We start from the raw sequence: 22,593 nt of genomic DNA, 5'->3' as shown, positions 1-22,593 counted from the left end.
AACCTTATATAATCAGGCAGTGGCCTCAGTCAGAAAATGAAGATTAGGGGCCAGCCGGCAGCGCAGTGGTTAAGTGTGCATGTTCTGCTTTGGCGGCCCGGGATTTGCCAGTTAGGATCCTGGGTGCAGACATGGCACCACTTGGCACGCCATGCTGTGGTAGACGTCCTACATATAAAGTGGAGGAAGATGGGCATGGATGTTAGCTCAGAGCCAGTCTTCCTCAGCAAAAAGAGGAGGATTGGCAGCAGTTAGCTCAGGGCTAATCTTCCTCAAAAAAAAAAAAAGAAAGAAAATGAAGATTAAATAGTCTCCTGTCAGCTGAGTCAGATTTGGCTGCTTAAGTTAATAAAAAACTTGATTTTCTGAGCTTTGTGGATGTCACAATTATGAAACAGATTGTGGACTGGTATAATAATATTCACTGCAATTTTCTGGGGAAGGTTTTATTAATTATACTTCATAGATGAGAAGATTTGGACTTATTGAGATTAACATGCCAAAGGTCACGTAAGGTTTTATGACTTATGAAAAAGGCATTTAATTTTTCTGGGCCTTCTCAGTTTTTGTCTGCAAAATGAGGAGGCTGCACTCGTTGGTCTCTAAGACTCCTTTGCTTGGTCAGTCTAAGAACCTGTGGCCTTGGCTTTAGTAATTTCTCATCTCTGGGTACTGATTTCCCCACAACCTAGTGGTTCTTAACATTTTTTGGTCACAGACTCCTTTAGCTCTAATGAAATTTATCCCCAGAAAAACGCACAAACACAAAATTTCACACCATTTCAGCACTTCAGAACTGCTGGATTAGATGGTTCCTTTTGCTCTGTGATTCTATAATTGGGATTATTAGCTGGAGAAAACAAAACAGAATAACGCTGAATACAAAGACAAACGACATATCCCATACTGTCTAAGAGGTTTATTTCTAAGGGGTTAAATTTAATTTGTAGAGATAGGATTTCCTGGATGGTGCCTGTTCCCTGACAAACTCTGTAGTAAGGTTCAGAAGGAAGGAAACTGAGGTGTCCCGTGTGCCCAGCCCCATACCAAGATCTTTCAGATGTATAATTTCATTGAATGCTTCAATAATCTTGCAAAGGAGATCTTACTATTTCCATTTTTATAGATGAGGAAACTATGGATCTGAGAGATGAAGTGACTTGTTCTAGATCACAACCAGTGACAGAAGTGAGCTCTGAACCCTATATTAAGTTGTACAGACTTCTCTCTGGCAGGCATACAGTATCTGTTTATTCGAGTACTGCTCAAATTTCAATTCACATTGAAACTTGGGAGATGTGTGATAGAATTCTGGAAACTAGATTACACAATCCTAAGGAGGAAGATGGGCAAGAGAAGGAAAGCTAACATTTACTGAGTACCTACTATGTATCAGGTACTTTATATATGCCATTTCACCAATTCCTAGCTTGTAGACTTGTCAGTAATAACCGTCTCCATCCACGAGCTAAGAAAACTGGTGCTCAGAGAGGTCAAAGTCACTTTGTCAATAGTAATAAGTAGCTAGTAGTAAGCAGGATGGGATCAATATTTCCAGACTGCCTTGGTGGTTGTGCCTTTTTTTGGGTCTTTACTCCATACCCTTATTCCTTCTTCAGTGAGAGAAAAGAGTATAGTGAAAAAGAAGGGCTGAATCTGGATTTGATTTTCAGTCCAGTCATGCACCACATAACGACTTTTTGGTCAACAACAGGCTGCATATACAACAGTGGTCTCATTAGGTTAGTACCAGATAGCCGAGGTGTATAGTAGGCCATATCATCTAGATGAGTGTAACTATACTCTATGATGTTCACAAAATGATGAAATTGCCTAACGATGTATTTCTCAGAATGCATCCCCGTTGTTAAGTAAGGCATGACTGAACTGCACTCACTAGCTGTGTGGTTTTAGCAAATCACTTAACCTCTGTGAGCCTCAGTTTTCTCATCTGTCAAATGAAAACAAGATCCTGTATCCCCGCCAAGTAGGGTTATCATGAGTCTCAAATAAGATCTAATAAAACATTTTACAAAGCGCTATATAATGTAACAGGTATCACCATATTTATTATTAGTAGTATCCTCATCATCTTTCCTGGAGTAAGATGACAGTACAATGTTTTGAGCTTCTCTGCTTTATTAGAAGGCCTCTAAAATGATTAGGAGAGGACCTAAAACGCTTTTGAGAAAACTTTGGAGGTAGCTGGGAGAAGCCAGAGCATGTGACAAGGTGTCATATTTTCTTTTGCATATCTTGCAAGGGAGCCAGACAAGATGATCTTCTGAAGAGAAATGAATGAAAAGAGTAGGATTAGAAAGTGACGATCCAGGATCCTTACCAGATCTCTTGACCAGCAGCTCTTTCATTGGAACCTTTACTACTCCAAGCAGATACTCTTTCAATGAGTGGATACTGGCTATACTACTAGCTGTTAAATCAAACAAAAAAGAGAAATTATTTGGTAGTCTACTGACCAAAGGGCTTGTGTTTACAGTATATCCACATAACCCTCCATTTACACTCACTAAATCTCACTAAATCACCACTGTTGGAAGATACATTAGAGATAATTTTACTCCAGTCAAAGCTTCAATGCTTTCTAAATAATTTTTAATTAGATCATTAATCATTTATATGTATATATAGAGAGAGATATTTAAATCACTTTATTTTGAAAAAAGTTCAGGTGTACAGAAAAGTTACAAGAATATTACAATGAACTCCTAATACCCTTCACTTGGATTCATGCACTAACATCTTGACACATTTGCTTTCTCTCTCTCTCCATTCTCTCACACACACATACTCACATGCACTCAATACACATTCTACTTATTTTGCTTCAGAAGTAAGTTGCAGAGAATATGACCCCTCACCCCTCAACACTTCAGCATGTATCTCCTAGGGAGGGCTATACCATTCAAAACAGAGACCCTTTTAATTTTGATTGTGATGAGTCATTTGGTGCTTACCTGACTTAGTATCTTCATGATAAATAGCAAAAGTGACCTCTGCAAACTCCAACAGCTCTGCCAGGAAACAGGCCTCTCCACTGCAGCGCTGAGTCACCAAGTTGCATGAGAACTCAATGTGATGGGAGAACTCAGGGCAGAAGGAACAGGCCACAGGGCGGGTGCGGCGCTGTTCTCCCTTGGGCAGGAAGGAGAGATGAGTGGTAACAAAGGCATTGACCCCGACCGTAGCGCTAAACTGTAGAGCTGGTTCCTGCTCAGCCAAAGCCCTGCAGGGAAGAAGCATGGGAACAAAAAGAAGGTAATATCAGAAATCAGCTTGACTGCCTAGAAAAACCTCTCCACTATACTATGAGGCCATCAAGAACATTAGCTGACCAGTTTCCTATCTGGGCTTTCGGCAGTGCCACAATGTACTTTCTTGGTAATCTAGATATCACAGTGTATGTGTATGAGGATGGGCGGAGACAACATTCATCTGCCTATCAGAGTGACACTCCAAGGATGCTCCATTGTATTGTCAACGTTCCTCAGCCAAAGACCACCAGAAACCAACTGTAGTAGAACAAGTGGGGTTTGCTGTTCATCATAATGAGGTAGAACACACACCGTGGAGAATCATGGGGCACTTTAGTAAGAAGGTAACAGAAATGACTGATAGCACTGGGCTCAGGTTAGCTGATTTGGAGGCATGTTCAAGGAAGCAGGGCTTTGCTCTGGATTGGTAATCTTAAGTAGGAGGAGGAAAGACTAGAAAAAGGCTAAAGCTGTAACTGGGAAAGCAGCAGCCGCCACTCATTTTAGCTAGGATGAGGGGATGCTGGGTATATTTGTGGTTTTCATAATCACCTTGTTTTGGTTTGTACTTAGACAAGATTACGGAGTAGTCTTATTTTTGTCTCATTTGTAATGGTCACAGAGCAATCCTGTCTGATGCTGGTGTTCTGTGAGATTATTTACTCTCAACAGGAAAACACCAAAGCCTAGCTATGAGTGTTAGATCAGTTCCCATATGTCAGGGGCTGCTTTTCCCTTTCTCAGCACAGATGTTCCAAGATGTAGAGAGACAATCTGTACATTCTGCACATTTATAAAGAGTAGTCAAATCTTTCGTGTGTGGGTATAGTGTGAGACAAATTCCTTTATCCCAAATTCCCCAAGGGTATAAAATTGCATTTAGGCAAAGAGGTCACCTCTTTTTAAAGCTTTCCCTGATAGCCCCAAAGTAGACTTAGGGGTTGCTTCCCCTAAGTTCCTTACTGTACTTAATAATTTGGAGTTATACAGATCTGAGTTTAAATCCTGGTTCCACCATTTACTTAAATGTGTGACCTTGGACAAGTTATTCAACCTCTTCCAAGTTTCAGTTTCCTCTTCACTAAAATGAGCACAGCATAAGGATACAACAGATACTAAAGATGTATGCGTATTTGGAAGCTTATTGCAATTTTATTTCTAATGAAATTAATTAACCCAAAATGATCAATAGTAGATTGGTGTACATCCATACAACAGCATACTATGAAGTGTATATTATGCCTAGGAAAAATGAGATGGAAATAAATCAAATGTTAGCAGTGGCTAAAAAATGATAAAATACTCAGAATGTTGTAAAAATTACACTAGATAACATATACAAAGCAGAGAACCTGCCTATGGGCAGTGAAAGGACTCTTAATAGGAAAATCTCAGAGATGGCAGTGAAATGACAAAAGAGTCTAGGCCCCAAGCTGGTGTGTATTCATTCATTCAATAATTATTTATTTATTTTTTGAGGAAGATTAGCCCTGAGCTAACGTCTGCTGCCAATCCTCCTCTTTTTGCTGAGGAAGACTGACCCTGAGCTAACATCCATGCCCATCTTCCTCTGCTTTATACGTGGAACTCCTACCACAGCATGGCGTGCCAAGCAGTGCCATGTCCGCACCCGGGATCTGAACTGGCAAACCCTGGGCCACCAAAGCAGAATGTGCAAACTTAACCACTGCGCTGCTGGGCCGGCCCCATTCAATAATTATTTGCTGAGCATCTGCTCTGTAAATCATGCACTGGGTTCAGCACTAGATATAAAGCAGTAAAATAGCTACAATTTCCTACCCTCGCTGAACTTAAAAACTACTAGCTATGTCCAAGGAAGCTTCTACTCATTCTCAGTTAAAGATCAGGTGAGTTAGAAGACTCAAGTGAGAAAGAAAGAAGTGACTTCTTTACACAGACAGTGACAGTGTACTTTCAGGAAGACCACTGGCACACAAAATGAGGGCTGGTGTTTCTTGATGACAGAAGGCTAACTTCAGAGCACCTGCTATTTGGATACCAGAGTGAAGATTCAAAGGAGGGGTAAGTTTATAACACCAAGAATTCCTCTCTTCAATAAGAGGTAATGTAAAATTTATTTCTGATTTTACTATATTCTACTGACTAATAAAGGTAACATTAATTATCTATATAAGTGGAAGTAATCATAAAAATCTGTACATTTGGATAGCAGTTGGTAATCTATTAAGTGACTTCATATTTGTTCATTTTTACTCTGATTCTTATAAAATCAGGGGAGGTGTTCACAACTTCCATTTTCCCAGGAGGAAGAAATTGACACCCAGAGAAGGTAAAGAAACTAGCCCAAGATCATGCACAGCTACTGGGAGAAGGAGGTGGGACTAGAAGCCAATGCGTCTGATTTCTAGCGCAGTTCTGTTTCCATTATACCATCCTTTGCCTTATATCCTGTGGAACTCCCTCAGCCTACCAGAAGAATGCCGTGTTAGAACTGGCCTGGCTTCTTGCCCTTCCTTCTTGAAACTGAAACACTGACCAAATGCAGAACTTCCAACAAACTGCTTGCCATCCAATCTGACTTTCCCCATGAGTCCCCAGAGAGAGGAACTACTGAGTTTCTCATCTATTCAGTCTTTCTGAGATCTACTGAGTATCTAAATTCCAAGTCCTTCTCTGCCAATTAAATAGTAGTTAATTTAACGCCATATTTAAGAATGGTTGCCTCTTACACAAAACAGGTACTCCATATACATAAGTTTCATGCCTTCATGCCTTTGCACATGTTCTTCTCTTTAACCAGAATAATTTCCAGCTCTCTTGGGCATTCTGATAACTCCTACTCGTCTTTCAAGATTCACATTAAGATATTTTGAAGGGTCTTGAATGTCAAGTTGAGCAGGTTGGACCTTATCCTGTGGCCCAGTAGTCCCTCAAAGTAGATTGTGTACAACCTGGAGGGCTCACAGAGTAAACTATTTGGGCATAGGAAGAAAATATTAAAATTTCTCTATTTTTTTTTTAAAGATTTTATTATTTTCTTTTTCTCCCCAAAGCCCCCCGGTACATAGTTGTATATTCTTCGTTGTGGGTTCTTCTAGTTGTGGCATGTGGGATGCTGCCTCAGCGTGGTCTGATGAGCAGCGCCATGTCCACGCCCAGGATTCGAACCAACGAAACACTGGGCTGCCTGCAGCGGAGTGCGCGAACTTAACCACTCGGCCACGGGGCCAGCCCCTAAAATTTCTCTATTTTTTCTCTTATATATTAAAGTTGTACAACTCTAGGATATACTTTATAATGTATTTAATATATTAGTATAGCAGTACGTGAAGATGATTTATACATGAATAAGTATAGACATATTTGGAGGGTATGCTAAATTTTAATTTTTCTATTAATAGGAATGCACAATTAAAATTACAAGATCAAGGGCTGGCCCGGTGATGCAGTGTTTAAGTGTGCACATTCCGCTTTGGTGGCCTGGGGTTCGCTGGTTCAGATCCTGGGTACAGACATGGCACCACTTGGCAAGCCATGCTGTGGTAGGCGTCTCACATATAAAGTAGAGGAAGATGGGCACGGATGTCAGCTCAGGGCCAGCCTTCCTCAGCAAAAAGAAGAGGCTTGGCAGCAGTTAGGTCAGGGCTAATCTCCCTCCAAAAGAAAAAAAATAATTACGAGACCACTGCTACTGACAATGGGAAAACATGAAAAGTTTTAATACGAGGGAGTGACATGATTAAAAAACTACCCTGGTATCACTTACACTAACACTAAAATGTTCTCGGGCAATTACTGAAAATGTCTATTTGGAGAATTTAATGAAGAAAAACATTAACTAGTCTGAACATTTTACCAGCTGTTTCAGCGTCAAATCTCACATGGGCAGTTATTCAATTAGTCATTTAGAAACCATGAAGTTAAAGGCAAACAATCCCACTCTGAGTTACAACAAGGGAAAAGGTTAAGGAGCACTTGCTTCTTCTTTCTTAAACTTGTGTCTGGGGCCGGCCCTGTGGCCAAGTGGTTAAGTTCGCGTGCTCCGCTTTGGCGGCCCAGGGTTTCACTGGTTCAGATCCTGGGCGCAGACATGGCACCACTCATCAGGCCATGCTGAGGTGGTGCCCCACATGCTACAACTATAAAAAAATATACAACTATGTACTGGGGAATTTGAGGAGAAAAATCAGAAAAAAAAAGAAAAAAGAAGATTGGCAACAGTTGTTAGCTCAGGTGCCAATCCTTAAAAAAACAAACGTGTCTGAAGTGAACTAGTCTACAGCAGGAGCATGACCTAGTCCTCTTTCTCACTGGGCACGTGTTATGTGCCAGAACTATGCTATGTGTTTGGGGGGCAGACACAAGTTCAGGCAGTGCTTGTGACCAGAGGAACTCACAGCCTAGTGGAGGGAACCTCGTGTATGCAAATAATTGAAACTGAGTGATGTGTGCTGCAACCAAGATGCTAACAGACAAAGGACAAAGCACCAATTCTGTCTGCATATAGGGAGAGATTAAGGAAGGCTGCAAAGAAGCTGCAAACTCTTGAAAGAAAATAGGCATTTGTTTAGCAGACAAAAAGAAGAACATTCAAGGTAGGGAGAAGTATGAGCAAAGATACTGAAGGAGGTAAAGGAAGGGCACGTTGTTTATATACAGAAACAGTGTTTCAGGCAGAGAAAAAAGTAAGACAAAGGCCCTGAGGGGGACATGAGCTTGGTGTGTTCAGAAGCAATAAAATGCCAGTGCCCTGAAGGGAGCAGCAGAGGGGAGACTAGCAGGAGGAGATGAGGTCAGAAAGATATCAGGGTCAGATCACGTGGGTTCTTATAGCCATTTTAAGGGGTCTAGCTTTTACTTTATTTTTAAAAATTTCTTTTTATTGAGTTAATGATAGGTTACAATCTTGTGAAACTTCAATTGTACATTAATGTTTGTCATTCGTGTTGTAGGTGCACCACTTCACCCTTTGTGCCCACCTTCCACCCCACCTTTCCCCTGGTATCCACTAAACTGTTCTTAGTCCACATTTTTAAATTCCTCATATGAGTGGAGTCATACACAGATAATCCTTCTCTAGCTGGCTTATTTCACTTAACATAACTCCCTCAAGGTCCATCCATGTTATTGCAAATGGAATGATTTTGTTCTGTTTTGCAGCTGAGTAGTATTCCATTGTATATATGTACCACATCTTCTTTATCCATTCATCTGTTGATGGGCACTTAGGTTGCTTCCATGTCTTGGCTATTGTAAATAATGCTGCAATGAACATTGGGGTACACAGGACTTTTGGGATTGCTGACTTCAAGCTCTTTGGATAAATACCCAGTAGTGGGATGGCTGGATCGTATGGTAGTTCTATTTTTAATTTTTTGAGGAATCTCCATACTGTTTTCCATAGTGGCTGCACCAGTTTGCATTCCCACCAGCAGCAGTGTATGAGGGTTCCTTTTTCTCCACCTCTCCAACATTTGTTACTATTAGTTTTAGATATTTTTGTCATTCTAATGGGTGTAAGGTGATATCTTAGTGTAGTTTTGATTTGCATTTCCCTGATGATCAGCGATGATGAGCATCTTTGCATGTGCCTATTGGCCATCCGTATATCTTCTTTGGAGAAATGTCTGTTCATGTCTCCAGCCCATTTTTTGATTGGGTTGTTTGATTTTTTGTTGTTGAGTTGTGAGAGTTCTTTATATATTATGGATATTAAGCCTTTGTCAAATATATGACTTGCAAATATTTTTTCCCAGTTAGTGGGTTGTTTTTTTGTTTCAATCCTGTTTTCATTTGCCTTGAAGAAGCTCTTTAGTCTGATGAAGTCCCATTTGTTTATTCTTTCTATTGTTTCCCTTCTCTGAGAAGACATGGTGTCCGAAAAGATCCTTTTAATACTGATGTCAAAGAGTGTACTGCCTACGTTTTCTTCTAGAAGCCTTATGGTTTCAGGTCTCACCTTTAGGTCTTTGATCCATTTTGAGTTTATTTTTGTGAATGGTGAAAAAGAACGGTCACTGTTCATTCTTTTACATGTGGCTTTCCAGTTTTCTCAGCACCATTTGTTGAAAAGACTTGCTTTTCTCCATTGTATCCCCTCAGCTCCTTTGTTGAAGATAAGCTGTCCATAGATGTGTGGTTTTATTTCTGGGCTTTCAATTCTGTTCCATTGATCTGTGCACCTGTTTTTGTACCAGTACCATGCTGTTTTGATTACTGTAGCTTTGTAGTATGTTTTGAAGTCAGGGATTGTGATGCCTCCCGTTTTGTTCTTTTTTCTCAGGATTGCTTTAGAAATTCGGGGTCTTTTGTTGCCCCATATGAATTTTAGGATTCTTTGTTCTAATTCTGTAAAGAATGTCATTGGGATTCTGATTGGGATGGCGTTGAATCTGTAGATTGCTTTAGGTAGAACGGACATATTAACTATGTTTATTCTTCCAATCCACGTACGTGGAATGTCTTTCCACCTCCTTATGTCGTCATCCAATTCTCTCAGAAAGGCCTTGTAATTTTCATTATATAGGTCCTTCACTTCCTTTGTTAAATTTACCCCGAGGTATTTTATTCTTTTTGTTGCGATTGTGAATGGTATTGTGTTCTTGAGTTCTTTTTCTGTTAGTTCGTTATTAGAGTGTAGAAATGCTACTGATTTATGCAAATTGATTTTGTACCCTGCAACTTTGCTGTAGTTGTTGATTACTTCTGAGAGTTTTCCAATGGATTCTTTGGCGTTTTCTATATATACAGATCATGTCGTCTGCAAACAGCAAGTGTTTCACTTCTTCCCTCACTATTTGGATTCCTTTTATTCCTTTTTCTTGCCTGATTGCTCTGGCCAGGACCTCCAGCACTATGTTAAATAAGAGTGGTGATAGAGGGCATCCTTGTCTTGTTCCTATTTTCAGGGGGATGGCATTCAGTTTTTGCCCATTGAGTATGATGTTGGCTATGGGTTTGTCATATATGGCCTTTATTATGTTGAGGTAGTTCCCTTCTATGCCCATTTTGTTCAGAGTTTTTATCATAAATGGCTGTTGGATCTTGTCAAATGCCTTCTCTGCATCTATTGAGATGATCATGTGGTTTTTATTCCTCAGTTTGTTGATGTGGTGTATCACATTGATTGATTTGCGGATGCTGAAGCATCCCTGTGTCCCTGGTATGAATCCCCCATGATCATGATGTATGATCCTTTTGATGTATTGCTGAATTCAGGTTGCCCAAATTTTGTTTAGAATTTTTGCATCTGTGTTCATCAGTGATATTGGCCTGTAGTTCTCTTTTTTCGTGGGGTGCTTGTCAGGTTTTGGTATCAGCGTGATGTTGGCCTCATAAAATGTGTTAGGAAGTGTTCCAACTTCCCTAATTTTTTGGAATAGCTTGAAAAGGATAGGTATTAAATCCTCTCTGAAAGTTTGGTAGAATTCCCCAGGAAAGCCATCTGGTCCTGGGGTTTTATTCTTTGGGATGTTTTTGATTGCTGTTTCAATCTCTTTCCTTGTGATTGGTCCGCTCAAATTGTCTGCCTCTTCTTGAGTGAGCTTTGGGAGATTGCAGCAGTCCAAGAATTTATCCATTTCCTCTAGGTTATCCCTTGCGTTGGCATAGCGTTTTTCGTAGTATTCTCTCATAATCCGTTGTATTTCTGCAGAGTCTGTTGTTATTTCTCCTCTTTCATTTCTGATTTTGTTTATTTGAGCTTTCTCCCTTTTTTTCTTTGTAAGTCTGGCTAGGGGTTTGTCAATTTTATTTATCTTCTCACAAAACCAGCTCTTTGTTTCATTGATCTACTTTGTTTCACAAAACCAGCTCTTTGTTTCATTTCTACTGCCTTTTTCGTTTCAATAGTATTTATTTCTGCTCTGATTTTTATTATTTCTCTCCTTCTGCTGACTTTGGGCTTCATTTGTTCTTTTTTCTCTAGTTCAGTTAGGTGTAGTTTAAGATTGCTTATTTGGGATTTTTCTTGTTTGTTAAGATGTGCCTGTATTGCGATGAATTTTCCTCTTAATACAGCTTTTGCTGTATCCCATATGAGTTGGTATGGCATGCTATCATTTTCATTTGTTTCCAGGTATTTTTTGATTTCTTCTTTAATTTGTTCAATGATCCATTGCTTGTTCAGTAGTGTGTTGTTTAGTCTCCACATCTTTGTGCCTTTCTCAGCTTTTTTCTTATAATTAATTTCTAGCCTTATAGCACTGTGATCGGAGAAGATGCTTGTTATTATTTCAATTTTTTTAAATTTGTAGAGGCTTACCTTGTTTCCCAACATATGGTCTATCCTTGAGAATGTTCCATGTGCACTTGAGAAGAATGTGTATTCAGCTCTTTCAGGGTGAAGTGATCTATATATGTCTATTAAGTACAATTGTTTTAGTTTTTCATTTAGCTCCACTATTTCCCTGTTGATTTTCTGTCTGGATGATCTGTCCATTGATGTGAGTGGGGTGTTTAGGTCCCCTACTATTATTGTGATGTTTTTAACATCTTCCTTTAGGTCTGTTAATAGTTGCTTTATGAATCTTGGTGCTCCTGTGTTGGGTGCATAGATATTTACAAGCGTTATTTCTTCTTGATGAAGTGTTCCTTTGTCATTATATATTGTCCCTCTGTGTCTCTCTTTACCTGTCTTATTTTGAAATCCACTTAGTCTGATATAAGAATTGCAACACCTGCCTTTTTTTGCTTGCTATTAGCTTGAAGTATTGTCCTCCAGCCCTTCACTCTGAGCCTGTGTTTGTCCTTGGGGCTGAGGTGTGTTTCCTGGAGGCAACAAATTGTTGGATCTTGTTCTTTAATCCATTTTGCCACTCTGTGTCTTTTTATTGGAGAGTTCAATCCGTTTACATTGAGAGTGATTACTGATGCATGTGGACTTAATGCTGTCAATCTGTCACTCATTATCTTGTTTTCCTTTGTTTCTTTTCCTGTGTGCTTTAGCCTACCCATTTAATACTGCAGTTTCTTATGCTGGGTTTCTCAGATTTTTCCTTATTTATGATTTGTGACTCTGTTCTGTATTCTATTTTAGTGTCTACCCCGAAGTTTGTATTTAGAATGTTGTGTATAATATAGTCTATTCTCTGGCGGTCTCTTACTTACTTGGCCAATACTGATTTAGACCCTTTGCTCTTCCCCTCCTAAATAATTATTTTCATTTCTTATTCCAACTCGCGTTATAAATTTGTAGTTAGAGTGATAAGATCGTCCTTGCTTTGGTAGTTTCCTTACCTTTACTCTAATGCTATAGTTGAATATTTGCTATCCTGTTCTGGTTCTATCCATCGGTCTCCCTAGTCTGTGGATTGTGACCCCTTTCTCCCTTTTTTCAGGTATGAAAGCTTTCTTGAGGATTTCTTGTAGTGGAGGGCTTTTAGTTACAAATTCCCTTAACTTTTGTCTGTAAAAGATTTAATTTCTCCCTCATATCTGAAGGAAATTCTTGCTGGATAGAATATTCTTGGCTGAAGATTTTTATCTTTTAAAGCTTTGACTATGTCACTCCATTCTCTCCTAGCTTGTAAGGTTTCTGTAGAGAAATCCGCTGAAAGTCTGATAGGGGCTCCTTTGTAGGTTATTCTCCTTTTTTTTCTTACTTCCCTGAGTAGTCTTTCTTTATCTTTCCTTCTTGCCAATTGTACTACTATGTGCCTTGCAGTAGGTCTTTTTACATTGACAAATCTAGGAGATCTGAAATCTTCCTCTATACACATTTCTCCGTCAATCCCTAGATTTGGAAAGTTCTTGTCAATAATTTCGTTAAGCACACTTCTGCTCCATTTTCCTTTTCCACGTTCTTGGGAATTCCTATGATCCTTAAGTTGTTACTCCTCATTGAATCCACTATCTCTCGGAGATTTTCCTCGTTTTTTTTTAATTCTTAGTTCTCTTTCTTCCTCTGTCTGGAGCCATTCAGCCTGTCTATTGTCAATTATGTTAATTTGCTCTTCTATGGTGTCTACACAGGCATTCAGGGAATCCGTATTCTGTTTTATCTGGTCCATTGTGTTTTTCATCTCTAGTAATTCTGTTTGATTCTTCTTTATAATTTCAATCTCTTTTGTGAAGTAACTCCAGAACTTATTGGCTTGTTTCTCTATCTTTCTCTCTACCTCATTGAGTTTTTTGATTATAGCTGCTCTGAACTCATTATCACTTAGTTTACCTAATTCCAAGTCCTCAGGATTTAATTCTATGTTTTTATTGTTTTCCTTCTGGTCTGGGGCTTTTATAAATTGCTGGATGGTAGAGGAGCGGTTTTTTTGCATGGTGGTAGAATTCGGTTGCAGTTACAGCCTGTTGCCACTAGATGGGGTTGAGTGCCCCACGTTCTGAGCTCTCCACCTTCGGGCAAGATGGCGGGGGCCCAGTGCACTTTTCCATGAGGGAGGGGCTGCTATTCTCACGTGCGGATCTAGATTCAGATCAGTTCCGTTCTCTGGTCTCCAGAGGCCCTGGGTTTATGGGGTCCCTGTGCATGGAAGCTTTCCCCCGTCAGAGGGTTTCCACTGAACCAGCAGCGGGAGTCCTGGATGATTCCCCCGGTTGTGCAGCCCCTCCCCCGCTCCTTCCCAGACAGGGGCAGCAGGGATCACAGACTCTAGGGGAGGGGGGCGATGTTCTCTCCTACCCATTCCAGTGCCTCTGAGGCCGTTAGCAAGGTTTATGTTCTCTGCCTTCTTGGTATTGTAGGTCTCTAATGTGTTGGCATTAGATTTATTCTCTGAAATTCAGTTTTTCCAATCCTTTGCTGTATTTTGGAGGGGAGAGAATCCTGGGTCAGCTCACCCTGCCATTTTGCTCCGCCCTAGCTTTTACTTTAAATGAGATGGATAGTTATTGGTGAGTTTTAAGTGGAGGTGTGTCAAGATCTGACTTGAGTTTTCATAGGATCACTGGTTTCTGTATTCAGAACAGACTGAAAGAGAACAAGCTAAAAAAAATAGGAAGTGGTACTGAGAGACCGAACATGAGATTTTAGAGGAGTTCTAATAATTGGTCCTGGCGTGGTTTGAGGGTGTGGGGTATGACTTTGGGAATAGGTGGTTAAGTAGGGTAGAAGATAAAATTGTTGGACAAGGTCAAGGAACTAAGTTCCTAATAACATTAAAATAGCAAAGTTTGCATGTGATTTATTCACTTATATTCTTATATGCTTTCTTAAGAGAAAAAGAAAAAAGTAGAGTTGTGGTTAATGAACTGGAAATTGTACACAAGAAAGTTTTGTGTATCTGAGCATCATCTATCATAGGGACTACAGTGGAAAAAACTTGAGAGTTGCTTTTCTAAGGTGGACTTACTTGGCTGCTGCTTGTAGACCACAGGCTCTGATAATCTGGACTGAGATAGAGACAGCTCGGGCAGCAAGAACTCCCTCTGCTGTCCTTGGAGTACGCCTGTACCTAAGGCCCACATCCAATAAACCTGAAGAATGAGGACAAAAGGAAAAAAGATAAAAAGGTTGGTTGGAAGAATCTCTGTCCTACCAAACCCCAAGTCCTGGTCAGGAAGGAAGAAGATAAACACTACAATCCTAATGAAAAATAAGGGGCCTTAGCATTAGAGAACCTGTCCATGATCAAAATCACATTATGTTATTGTACTTTAGGATTAATAAAGGCAGAACAGAAGTTACTATTTTCACTTTACATCTAAGTAATAATGACTCAGAGATTCAATTGCTTGCCAAGATCACACAGTTATTGGAGGTGGAACTTTAATCCCATATTTTCTAAACTCTCAGTTATTTTTATAGAATTGAGATGGATTCTAGCCTTTCTTCTTTGTAAACTTTAAAGGTTTCACACTTTTATACTTCTATCACCCTCTTACCACCACCACCTGAAACATCCTTCTCATGTCATTTTTTCATAAAAATTCTAACCATCCCACTATCACATTTCAGGGGAAGCTTTAAGGGAAAACAGAACAAGCTGATCAAGGAGGGCAAGGAGGAACAACTCAATCTTCATCATGGCAAGACAAAATCTTTTGTTTTAGCAGATACTCTCCAGCAAGCAGTCACAGTAACTTGATTTAGGAGGCTAATCCTAGTTATCTTATGATGTTCTTGGAGGGTAGGTCACGCTGCTGGAACCACAGAATATAATTCAAAACTCCAAATTCTAATCAATCCCCTCCAACTTTAAATCCTAACCTCCTCCATTACAGTGAATTCCCAGCTCATGCTAAACTATATTCCACCAATCCCACATCTGCTTATGTTGCCATGGAATAATAATTCTCTGAGTACACCTATACAATATTTAGGATTTATGCTCTGAGGGTTTATTAAATACTTGCTGAAGTTAAAGCTGAAATGACACAAGCAACATTTATATAAGACATGCTATGGAACTATGAATTTTCTAAAATTCTATGTGAAATCTGCAGTGCATTTTCCACACCCATTTTTCTAAGAGGAGTCTCATAGTTTTCAGATTTTTAAAAGGGTTAAGTACCACAAAATGTGAAGAATTACTAATTCAGAGAGAAAATGAATATTTATGTATACTGACTGAAAAGGAAAGACAAACTAGTCTTCAATTACCTGATGACTGGTTCCTCAGTTCTTTCCTGTTCTCAAGTCTGGGGGTTAAAGGGAGATTAAAGGTCTGTATTCCCACATCCTCACGGTGTTGCATGGTTACCATGGCACAGATCCTTGATAATGGTAAGGTTCCTTTGGCGACCATCTGGTCTCTCACATTAGGATAATAGTATCTGTAAGCCACAAAAGCACAAACTGTCAGTTGGAAGAATGAGATGGATCAATAATTCAGTCTGCCCCAGGGACCAGCTTTCAGTATCAAGTTATCTTTGGAGCCTTATTGCTCTGTATTTGTAGTATATAGCTGTGGTTGTGTCTGGCTGGATCTACTGTCCATTATGTGGAGGAGGAAGTCTATAAATTATGCTGTGTTCAGGACAATGGCCAGCTTCCCACAGGCTTTGTTTGAGGTATCTGCATCTGGCCTGGCCATTTGGGAGTAGCTCCTCCTGAAAGCTGCCCTCCTGCAGCAGCACAAGTGGTTCTAAGTGGAGCAGTCCCATCTTCTACAGCTTCAGGCCCATACCCCTCAAATTTGAAGGGGTAATGAGGATCTCTTAGTACCTACTTTATTTCCTTCCCCTATCAAAACATCCCATTCTTAGATCACGAAGTTGTAAATAAAACCTAATTTCCACCTGACTGTATTTAGGAAGTGTCTGGCAAGTAGATGGTACTCTTCCCTAGTTCTGTTCCTGATGCTGTTTCCTCTCCTTTTATATTTATATTCATTTAGTCATTTTATTTGGTCCTTGGGGGTGGGGATGCAAAGGAGGAGGCTGATCATCTGTATTCATGCTATCTTTCCTGGAAATCTGCCAAAGTCTGTGACATGAGTGGATTTGTATTTTATGAAGTCTACTTTTCTGGTGGTGGGAAGAACAGATTATGAGAAATGAATCTAAAAGTAGAGAGGCCAGTTAGGAGGCTATCACAGTAACTGAGGCATGATATGATGAGGGCCTGAACTAAATAAGGCAGTAAGAGCAGCAGAATAAAGGTGACTGGGGCATAAAATGGATATAACTTCACTTACAAATGTAAGTAGTGGTTAGAAGCATAAGACAGAATAGCTCCCAAGAGCCTAATAAAGTAACAGATTTCAGTAAATTCTGGAGAACAGTCACTATCAAACCCAAATAATATAAAACAAGGCAGAAGGGACTGCTTAGCTTCCTTACAGTTCAGTCTAGGCTGGTTAAGGGAAGGAGGCTCTATGATGGTGCACTTCCCTCCTAGGCACAGGATTGGGTTCTCCACACTGTACCTGCACCAGATTTCAAATTGGACTCCACCTCCAGGCACAAGCCCCTGTGCAGAGAAGGCACTGAGTAGGAGCCTTTGCACTGGAACTTCAGTTGGCAACAGGAGAGAATGATGGTGCTCACTATTAAAGATGGGATCTGGAATACAGAGTGTGGTTGCAGATCTGAAAGGCTTCAGAGTGATTCCTTTGGGAAAGAAAAGGAATACAGAATCATCCAACACATCATTTAGTGTTTTGTATGTAGTAAGACAGTATGTTAATATCCAGTATTATTCAGTTTTATCCTCCAAGACTCTTATAAAGAAAACAAAGCAGGTGTTATTACTCCGACTTCACAGATGGGATATGGACACCTTGAGGTTACATGGAGAACTCAAAGGTCTTAGAGCTAGTAGGTCACAGACCTGGAAGCAGAATCTGTATCTTTGGACTTTATTACTCCTACCAATGCCCATATCACTAGTAGCTATGGTCCCCTAAGGTCCCATGATAATGCAGAACAAAGGGATCCCTTTGTTGGTGGACAATGTACGAGGATTCCAATTTCTCCACATCCTTGCCAACATTTGTTTTTTTCTGTTTTCTTAATTACAGCCATCTTAGTGACCATGAAATAGTATCTCATGGTGGTTTTGATTTTCATTCCCCAAATGACTAGTGATGCTGAGTATTTTTTCATGTGCTTATTGACCATTTGTATATCTTTGGAGAAATGCCTATTCAGATCCTTTGCCTATTTTTTAATTGAGTAGTCTTTTTATTATTGATATGTAAGAGTTCTTTACATATTGTGGGTATAAGTCCCTTATCTGAACCCCAAAACCAATACCGGCAGAACTTTTGTGGTTACTTGCTGACATGCTGAGAATGGCAAAAAATTTGAGTCACTCAACTTACTCATCCCCAGCTGAGATCAAAAGAGGCAACACTCTGCCTTCTTGCTTTAGCTCTCAGGGACGACCAGAAGATGGAGATGGGAGGGGGCAGTGCAGCGCAGGGCAGTGCAGTGCAGTGCAAGAAGCTCTGGCTCTGAGGCCAGTTGGATGGGGTTTGAATGCCAGCCATGGCACTTGTTGGGGGTGGCCTCAGTCACTTAACACTTCTGAACCTCTTTTTCTCTTTTGTAAAATAAAATAGAATCTACCAGGATAAGCTGTTTTTAGGATTTAAGATTATGATCTATGTGAGATATGTATATGTACCTATTTCCCCCAGGAGCAATGGTTCAGTATTCTCCAATTTAGTGTTCTCGATAACTTTATAGAATTTAACTACCATGGACAATGAGAATTAACTATATGTTTATATATAATAAGAGTGAGTAGGTATGTAAATGACATAACATGGGACAAAATGTAAATAATTGATGGAGCTAGGTAAAGGGTATACAGAATTCTTTGCACTATTTTTGCAACTTTTCCATAAATTTGAAATCAAATCAAAATAAAATTTACAAAAAACAATTTAAGAAAAAAAAATAAAAACTTAGCCTATCTCTTATACTATGCAGTTAAGACTAGAAACACTGAGCAATGTAAAATTCGCTCAGGAAAAAAAAATCCTAAGTATATCCAATAAAAGAACCATACGATAATGAGAAGACCTAATTCTCCCAAACCTACCATTTTCAGGGAACTCGGGTCCTTTTAGCACACTGGATTGCGAGTCTTGAACTGGAAAGTAGTATTGGACATAACAATCCGCCTCTCCCCAGACTGTTGCCTGAAGAGGGGCGAGCCCTTTAACCTTGTCTACGTGGAGATCGAAGTGGTGCTCCATCAAACCATTTCCTTGGTCCTCTGCCTATTAAACGAAACAGAGACACTGGTGAGCTTTAAAAGGTAATTTGCTTAGAATATTCCTGCTTTTCTATGAAGTCTGAGTATAGATGAGGAAATAAGCTCAGTTAATTAGCTGATACTAAAACAGATACTTAACTTTCATTGTGTATAAATCTCACAATTGCTCACTATAATCAGATCAAGCCGGATTTACTCCAGACTGTGAGACTGGGTCAATATTAGGAAATCCAAAAACGTAATCCAGTGCATTAATGGAATGAAGGAAAAAACATGACTATATCAATGAGGCTAAAAAGGCATCTAATAAAATTTAACATCTGTTCCTGATTCTTAGTACACTAAGAATAGAAGGCTAGTTCCTTAATAGGATAAAGAATATATATCTGAAGCAAATAGGTATTAATTTACTTACTATTTTTAATGAGATTAGAAATAACACTGAGACTGTTCAATAATGGTAAGGACTACTTGAGGAGGTAGTGGATACACTGTTACCAAAGGTACTTCTACTAATAACAATTAATAACGTATTTATTATTGATTATGAGCTAGGCACTGTACTAAGCCCTTCACCTATATTAGCTAAGTTAATATGCATATATGATAACACTGGAACCAGGGCTTGAACTCAGGTAGTCTGACCTTTCTCCAGAGCCAATGTTCTTTACCTCTATTCTATACAGTCTCAGCAGACACCAGATGACTGATTACTGGGACTATTCAAAGGGGAAATTCAAGATTCAGATAAGGATCAGATTTTATGATTTATATGTTGACATGATTTAACATTCTAATTTGCAATTTGACTCCCCAGAGAAGAAAAATATGGGGGGGGGAAAGTCTCAGAATTACAGCAGCTGTTTAATTTGGCTATATAGTACTGTAATTTAAGAATTCAGTTCTGCAGATGCTGAGCTGGATGAGGGAAATGAATGTAGGAGGAAAAATAATTGTATTTGTAGATATCATACCTTTCAAGGACTTCTTTCGTGCTCACAGTGAGTAATATTTTCTAACTTTTAGTATGGAATTTCCACAAAATCTGAGTCTACACTGCAATATGAGAGCCCCATGACACCTAAATAAGACTTGGGAATATTATAGATGATTTTTTATTTTAATTTTATGTCATTTTTAAATTTAAAAAATCACTATTATCTATTGATAGATACTAATATACTATAGAAACAGTAAAGTGACTTCATAACTAATAAACAATAACCTACTAACAGTTATTTTCCTAATAGTTATTTCTTTGCTAGAGACATTAAATTTGTCATTCAGACTCAGATTAAAAAACATAACGTAGGAGCCGGCCCTGTGGCTGAGTGGTTAAGTTTGTGTGGTCCGCTCCGGAGGCCCAGGGGTTTCGCCAGTTCGAATCCTGGACACAGACAGGGCACCACTCATCAGGCCATGCTGAGGCGGCATCCCATATGCCACAACTAGAAGGACCCACAACTAAGAATATACAACTATGTACTGGGGGGCTTTGGGGAGAAAAAGGAAAAAAACAAAATCTTTAAAAACAAAAAAACAAACCCTTCCCACCCCCCCAAAAACATAATATACTTAAATGGTGTAGAGACGGAGATTTGGCAATACTGGTAAAGACACCAAATGTTAAGATACAGCAGGACATGATATAGTGCAATGATATAGTGGACTTAGAGTCAAAAGACTTGTGTCTGAACCCCAATTCTTCCATTCTTAGCTATGTGACCCTGGAAAAATAACATAACCTCTCTGATTCTCTGTTTCATCACTTATAAAAGAGAATGACAATGATCCACCTCATGTAGTTAGGGGAATAAACATGATAAAGTATGTTAATGTGCTTTCTCAATCGTATAGCACCATACAAACCAAATTACTTTTAAGTTATTAGTAAAAAAGCAAGGAACTGTACTATAACTTTCCAACATGGATTTGGTCAAGACACACAATAAGATTTTGCTGGCTAGAGGAAGATGGGCACGATGTTAGCTCAGGGCCAGTCTTCCTCAGCAAAAAGAGGAGGATTGGCAGCAGTTAGCTCAGGGCTAATTTCCTGAAAAAAAAGAAAAGTTTTGCTCGCTTACATTTGGGATCACTCTCCACCATGTACCCTCAATTTTCTTCCCCCAGATTATCTTTTTTTTTTAATTAAAACTTTTTTTAAAGCAGTTTTAGGTTCACTCCAGTTTGTTAATTTTTATTTATTTTTTTTATTTTTATTTTATTTTTTGAGGAAGATGAGCCCTAAGCTAACATCTGCTGCCAATCCTCCTCTTTTTGCTGAGGAAGACTGGCCCTGAGCTAACATCCATGCCCATCTTCCTCTACTTTATATGTGGGATGCCTACCGCAGCATGGCTTGCCAAGCGGTGCCATGTCTGCACCCGGGATCTGAACTGGTGAACCCTGGGCTGCCGAAGCAGAAAGTGTGAACTTAACTGCTGCGCCACTGGGCCGGTCCCTCACTCCAATTTTTTTAAAGGTAAGTAAGATAGTAAATTAGAGAGTTAAGATCTGGTTGTCCAATTAGATTTTCTATATAAATCCAAAGAGCTCAGAGGACACAGATATCCGTTTAAACCATAAAAGAAAAATACCAATGATTCCTTTGATCTATAGCAAGTACTGGAGTGCAATTAAGTTCTTTCTTTGATCCTTTCACTACTAAAATAAAGATGTGGGGCAATGGTTTCACTAAAAGATGCAAGATGAAATGAGATTATGATACTTGAAATTTGCTAAGAGAGTAGATATTAAGTGTTCTCACCATAAAAAAAAGGGTAACTAGGTGAAGTGATATGTTAATTAGCTTGATTGTGGTAATCATTTTACAACATATACATATATCAAAATATCACAATGTACAACTTAAAATGAGATTACGGTTTTTGTAAACAATCAAGTGTTTAGTCATTACCAGAGCAACAGATGCTGTAGATGGCTGGTCCAGGAAATGGGGTGGCCTAGGGCTGAAGGGAGGAAGCGTTCCTTCTTCATTCTTTAATCTTTGTAGTGCTATTATTTGATCTGAAGAACCCATTGCTAAAAAGACCCGAAGACTTCCATTTTGGTGGCCTGAGAACACATCAATCACAGGCATGTAGCTGTCAACAGCAACAACTGGGTACTGAGCATCAAGCAGCAGGTGAGAAATCTTGGGATCTCTAAAGGGAGAGAAATTGTGGATGAGCAAATAACAATCATCAATTGTGTCATACACTTGCTTCATTTCTTACTTGGCTCATTTTCTTAGTTTGTTAAAAATGCATCAATAACTAGAAAAGTAATGGTGGTTTGAAAAAACATGATTCTATCCATAATCCATTGAATTAACATTACCAGGCAGATAAGTGCCAAACATAGCAATCTGAGGGCAGAGAATGTGTCTGATTATCTGTACCATCATGGCCCCAAGCGCAGTGTCTGGGATTTAGCACTATCTCAGTAGAGGCTTGCTGAATTGCATTATTTTACAGGTAGACAGTGTGTCAACTAGAAAAAAGTATGGCCTTTGGAATCTGGCAGATAAGATTTGGATCATATCATTAATAATATCTGCCATCGATTGAGCGCTTACTATGTAGTAAGCACTTTACAGAGTTTCTATAACCTTTCTAACACTGCAAAGATTGATATTATCCACTATTAACAGATGAGAAAAAGTCCAAATGCTCTTCATCACACATGCTGAATAATTAGCTCAGCCATTTACTTGCT

At 39.3% G+C, this 22,593-nt stretch overlaps 1 protein-coding gene across 21 annotated transcripts in view; it reads right to left on the bottom strand.

The window, feature by feature from the left end:
- The window catches only part of C2CD3 (C2 domain containing 3 centriole elongation regulator), a 134,091-nt gene that overhangs the window by 54,717 nt on the left and 56,781 nt on the right, over positions 1 to 22,593 (bottom strand). For all 21 annotated transcript variants that reach the window (XR_011441052.1, XR_011441053.1, XR_011441054.1 and 18 more), the window contains 7 exons: positions 21,794 to 22,040; positions 18,700 to 18,880; positions 17,078 to 17,261; positions 15,811 to 15,983; positions 14,561 to 14,684; positions 2,976 to 3,244; positions 2,342 to 2,431 (listed from right to left, as the gene is read on the bottom strand). Coding sequence is in view for 16 of the 21 variants with exons in the window: in XM_023645738.2 (XP_023501506.1) it covers positions 2,342 to 2,431; positions 2,976 to 3,244; positions 14,561 to 14,684; positions 15,811 to 15,983; positions 17,078 to 17,261; positions 18,700 to 18,880; positions 21,794 to 22,040 (1,268 nt within the window). In the remaining 5 variants the exon portion in view is untranslated. The remainder of the gene's footprint in view (positions 1 to 2,341; positions 2,432 to 2,975; positions 3,245 to 14,560; positions 14,685 to 15,810; positions 15,984 to 17,077; positions 17,262 to 18,699; positions 18,881 to 21,793; positions 22,041 to 22,593) is intronic.

This window comes from Equus caballus, chromosome 7 (genome assembly GCF_041296265.1).
Source record: "Equus caballus isolate H_3958 breed thoroughbred chromosome 7, TB-T2T, whole genome shotgun sequence".
Lineage (NCBI taxonomy): Eukaryota > Metazoa > Chordata > Mammalia > Perissodactyla > Equidae > Equus > Equus caballus.
The sequence above is the reverse complement of the archived record's forward strand: the minus strand, read 5'-3'. Positions and strand labels throughout refer to the sequence as shown.